Here is a 5,017-nt window from a genome sequence, read left to right on the forward strand (position 1 = left end):
CCCGGACGCCTGGGCCCCTTTCGGGAGGGGGGAGCCGCTGGGGCGCCCGGACGCCTGGGTCCTTTCCCAGCTCGCGGCCCGTCTGGCCGCCCGGGCCGGGGCGAGTCGCGGCTTGTCCCTCGCCGCAGCCGCTCGGAGGCACCGGCCGGGTGGGGCCGCCTGGCGCCGGCCCCCACCCCGGAGAGGGGCGTGTGTGGGGGTTCCGGGTGGGGGGTCTGGGTGCCCCCCGAAACTCCCCCAAATCCCCTTTTTGGGGTCCCCAAGAGTGTGTGGGGGGGTGCCATCCCCTCGGCTGCCCGTACCGCTGTCCCCGGGGCTGTGTCTCTGCCTGGGTGTTCCTCCAAAAAGTGGGGTGTCCCCCCTGAAAAGCAGGGTGCCCCCCTAAAAATTGGGGTACCCCCCCCGAAACCCCGGCTCCTGGCTCAGCCGTGCCAGCCCCCGTGGGTCGCCCGTGGGGGAACGTCCCTTCTCTGCACTGCGAGGGGGGAAAAACGCGTGTCCCCCACGCAACGGGGAGGGGGGGGATCCCGTACCCCACATCGGCGAGGGCGGGGTGCATCCCCCCCACCCCCCCCAAAAGCGGGCCAGGGCGGTGGGGAGCGAAGCCCGGGCGGCTCCCAGGGCCCTGCCCCGGGCCCCCGGGGGCAGGCGGCGCCCGTTGCCTCCCGCTGCCTCCGTCGCCCCTAATTATTGTTATGGTGCCGCTCGCGAGCCCGTCGCAACACGTCCGCGCGGCGCCGGCGTTCCCAGGGGCCGGAGGCGGTGGCAGCGGCAGCGCGGGGGCGGCCGGGCCGGCGGACGCTCCCCCCCTCCGGCTTCGTCTCAGTCTTCCTCCCCCCCTCTCTTTTCCCCAGGTGCCGGCAGCATGGATCGCACCGTGGCGAGCCAGCAGATCCAGAACGCCCAGGACCTGCTGGATCTCACCTTCCAGTGTGAGTGGGGGCCGGCGTGGGGCGGCCGGTTTTCTCGGCGGAGAAACCGGCCCCGTTCGGATGTTTCCGGGCCCCATTTGGATGTTTTCGTCTCCGTCTTTTTCCAGCCCTGGCTATGAAACACATGGATCTGAAGCAAGTGGAGCTGGACACGGCCGTGGCCAAAGTGGACGAGCTCTCGCGGCAGCTCGAGTCGCTCTGGACCGACGGCCCCGGGCCACCTGCGGCGCAGCCCAAGGTAGGGGCTGGGACGGGTGCCGGGGTGGCCCCATGGGTGCCAGCAGCCCCCCAGGGCCCCCAACCCTCCTCTCCCGGCTTCCCCAGGAGCCCTACAGCCCCTTGGACACCTCATGGAGGTGGTGGGGTGGGTGCTGGGGTGACCCCATGGGTGCCAGCAGCCCCCCGGGGCCCCCAACCCTCCTCTCCCGGCTTCCCCAGGAGCCCTACAGCCCCTTGGACACTCCGAGCCGCACCAGCTCGCCTTTCGGCCGGAAAAGCCTGCTGTCGGAGAGCCCGGAGCTCTTCGGCTTCTTCCATGGAGACTCCCTGGGCCGTCCCAGCTCGCCCCGGCCCTCTTACTACCTGCCGTCGGAAGAACGGGCTCCGTCGCCCCGGCCCAAGGTGCTGGCGGTGCCCTACGAGGGGCTGGCGTCGGGCGGCACCGCCGCCGGCCGGTCGCCCTCGCCCCGGCTCCATCGCCCGGCGGGCGCCGAGCGCCCTTACGACTTCCTGGGATTCGGCGGCTCGCCGGGCCGGGCCGGGTCGCCCCGCTCGGGCGAGGGCTCCCCGGCGCAGATGTTCTTCCCCGAACGGGCGCCGTCGCCCCGGCCGCCCGCCCCGCCGCCCTACGAGGCGCACAGCCTCTACCCGTCCGTGAGCGGGGCCTTGGCGCCTTTCCGGGCTCAGGGTAAGGGGGATTGTGGGGTTTGGGGGTGGGGGGACGCGGTCCCGGTCCCGGGATGTCGCCCGTTGTGGGATGTTTCCGACCCGTCCCAACGTGGCTCCGTCTTGGGGTGGTCCCATCGTGGGATGTTCCCATTTTGGGGTGTCTCCAATCCATCCTGGTGTAGCTCCGTCCTGGGGTGGTCCCGTCCCATCCCGGGGTGACCCTGTCATGGGGGTTCCCCCATCATGTGGTGTCCCCAACCCATCCCGGCATGTCCTCATCTTGGGGTGCTCCTGTCCCATCCCGGGGTGCCCCCATCCTGGGTTGTGTCCCTGACTTGGGGTGTCCCCGTTTCTTGCGTGTCCCTGGCCTGTCCCAAGGTGTTCCCATACCAGGGTGCCCCCAATTCTTCCCGGGGTGTCCTCATCCCATCCCAGCATGCCTCCATCCAGGGATATCCCCCCATCCCCGGGGTGTTCCCCCTGCTCCCTCCCAGAACCCCCATCATGGGACCCCCCCCATCCTGGCACCTTCCCCCTGTCCCTCTCCCGAGACCCCCCAGGGTCTCTGGACCCCAACCTGGGTCCCCGGACCCCAGCTCTGGGGATGTGGGTGCCAGCTGGGGGGGGGGTCCGGGCTGTGCCAGGGGATCTGCTCAGCCTCCTCATCCTCCCTAGATGACCTGGTGATCAAACGGCGCCCGCAGAAGAGCTGGAACGAGTCCGACCTGGACGTGGCCTATGAGAAGAAACCGTCCAGCTCAGGGGGCTACGACCGTGAGTGCGGGGGGTGTTTTGGGAGGCTGTTTTTGGGAACATCTGGAGGTGCTGGGGGGGGATTGGGCAGGGTCTGGGGGAGCCAGGGTGGCATCCAAAGGGGCTGGAGGTATCTGAGAAGGTTTTGGGGGACCATCTGGGGAGGGCAGGGAGCATCTTGGGGGGTCTGGAGGTGTTGGAGGGGATGGAGCTGCCAATGGGATGGAGGATTTGGGGGTGTTGGGGCAACTGGGGGGGTCCCTGGGGTCCAGGGGGGCCTGGGAGGGTCTGGGGGGCTCTTGGGTTGGGGTACAAGGGGGATGGGGAGGGTCCAGGGCTGCTGGAGGGGGGTCTGGGGCTGCTGTGTCGGGGTGTGGTGTGCTGGGGGGGGTCTGAGCCGGGGTCCCCCACCCTGGCACGGTGCTGAGGTCTCGGTGTCCCCCCCCCGTTGCCCCCCAACAGGTGCCAGCGAGGGGCAGCTGGGGCTCCGGCAGCCCCTGGGGCTGCAGCTGGCTCCGTGGAGGGAATCGAGCCTGGATGGGGCCGGCGGGCAGGGCAAGGTGAGCGGTGGCAGCGGGGGGACACGGCGGGGACAGGCCACCGCCTGGGCTGGTCCCCATGGCCATAAGGAGCATCCATCCCTGGGGACAGGCACATCCCCGATGGACATGGGGGGGCTCGAGGAGGGGATGGATGGTGACAAGGGGACACAGTGGGGACAGGCCACCACCAGGGTTGGTCCCCATAGCCAGAGGGTGCATCCATCCCCAGGGACAGACATGTCCCCGATGGGCATGGGGAGCTCAAGGAGGGGACAAATGGTGGCAAGAGGACACAGTGGGGACAGGCCACTACCAGGGTTGGTCCCCATGGCCGGAGGGAGCATCCATCCCTGGGGACAGGCACGTCCCCAATGGGCATGAGTGCTTGAGGAGGGGACGGGTGGCAGTGAGGGGACATGATGGGGACAGGCCACCACTGGGGTTGGTCCCCATGGCCGGAGGGAGCATCCACCCCTGGGGACAGGCACGTCCCCGATGGGCACGGGTTGCTCGAGGCAGGGACGGGCACCCAGCGTGGGGCTTTGGCGTGTGTGTGTGGGGGGGTGGTGGCAGCGGTGGCAGCGGTGTCACGCCGTCCCTCACGGCTTCTCGTCCCCGACAGGACGCTCCCTACGGCATGCACAGCGCCACGCTGCCCCGCAACTACAAGGTGTCGCCGCTGGCCAGCGAGCGGCGGCCGGAGGGCGCGGGGCGACGCGCCGGCCACCCCGGCACCCTGCCCCGCGCCTGGCACCCGGCGCTGCAGCCCGCCTCGCGCATCCCCATGCCCCCCCCCCGCCCCCCGGGCGCCCGCCCCCCCCGCCACAAGCCCCTGCCCCTCTCCATGATCTTCAAGCTGCAAAACGCCTTCTGGGAGCACGGAGCGGCCGCCGGAGGCCCCCGGGGGCTCCCGCCGGGCCCCCTCGCCTTCCCCCGCTCCCCCCAGAAGCCCCCCCAGCTCCAGGCCCCGCCGGCGGCCCAGGCCCCCCCGGCGCCGCCCCCGGGCGAAGGTGAGCTGCCGGCAGGTTGGGGGGAGCTGGGGAAGGGGGGGTCCGGCATGTTGAAATATATGGGATTTGGGGGTTCCCACTGGTTTCAGCATATTGGGATGTAGGGGGTTTTGGGGGGGGGGTCTCAGTGGTTCTAGTGTGCTGAGACATATGGGGTTTTGGGGGGGTCTGTGAGGCTCTAGCAAGCTGAGATATACAGGATTTTTGGGGTTCCCACTGATCCCAGCATACTGGGATGCATGGGGTTTGGGGGGGGTCTGTGGGGCTCCAGCATGATGAGATTTGTGGGATTTTGGGGGGCTCTGTGGGGCTCCAGCGTGCTGGAATATATGGGATTTTGGGGGGGTCTGTGAGATCTCCAGCGTGCTGAGATTTGTGGGATTTTGGGGGGCTCTGGGGCTCCAGCATGCTGGAATATATGGGATTTTGGGGGGGTCTGTGAGGCCTCCAGAGTGCTGAGATTTAGGGGATTTTGGGGGGCCTTGTGGGGCTCCAGCGTGCTAGAATATATGGGATTTTGGGGGGGGTCTGTGGGGCTCCAGTGTGCTGAGATTTGTGGGATTTTGGGGGGCTCTGGGGCTCCAGCGTGCTGGAATATATGGGATTTTGGGGGGCTCTGTGAGACCTCCAGTGTGCTGAGATTTGTGGGATTTTGGGGGGCCTTGTGGGGCTCCAGCGTGCTGGAATATATGGGATTTTGGGGGGCTCTGTGAGGCTCCAGCGTGCTGAGATTTAGGGGATTTTGGGGGGCTCTGTGGGGCTCCAGCATGCTGGAATATATGGGATTTTTGGGGGGTCTGTGAGGCTCCAGTGTGCTGAGATTTATGAGATTTTGGGGGGCTCTGTGGGGCTCCAGCGTGCTGGGACGTATGGGATTTTGGGGGGCTCTGTG

At 68.5% G+C, this 5,017-nt stretch overlaps 1 protein-coding gene across 1 annotated transcript in view; it reads left to right on the forward strand.

Moving 5' to 3' along the window:
- Positions 1-857: 857 nt before the first annotated feature.
- LOC112962241 (relA-associated inhibitor-like) overlaps positions 858-5,017 on the forward strand; it is a 13,448-nt gene continuing 9,288 nt past the window's right edge. The window contains exons 1-6 of the mRNA XM_026058228.1: positions 858-932; positions 1,040-1,170; positions 1,371-1,839; positions 2,496-2,594; positions 3,036-3,133; positions 3,738-4,125. Coding sequence (XP_025914013.1) covers positions 866-932; positions 1,040-1,170; positions 1,371-1,839; positions 2,496-2,594; positions 3,036-3,133; positions 3,738-4,125 — 1,252 coding nt within the window. The 5' untranslated portion in view covers positions 858-865. The remainder of the gene's footprint in view (positions 933-1,039; positions 1,171-1,370; positions 1,840-2,495; positions 2,595-3,035; positions 3,134-3,737; positions 4,126-5,017) is intronic.

The sequence above is a fragment of the Apteryx rowi genome, unplaced genomic scaffold, assembly GCF_003343035.1.
Source record: "Apteryx rowi isolate R43461 unplaced genomic scaffold, aptRow1 scaffold_1444, whole genome shotgun sequence".
In the NCBI taxonomy this organism is placed as follows: domain Eukaryota; kingdom Metazoa; phylum Chordata; class Aves; order Apterygiformes; family Apterygidae; genus Apteryx; species Apteryx rowi.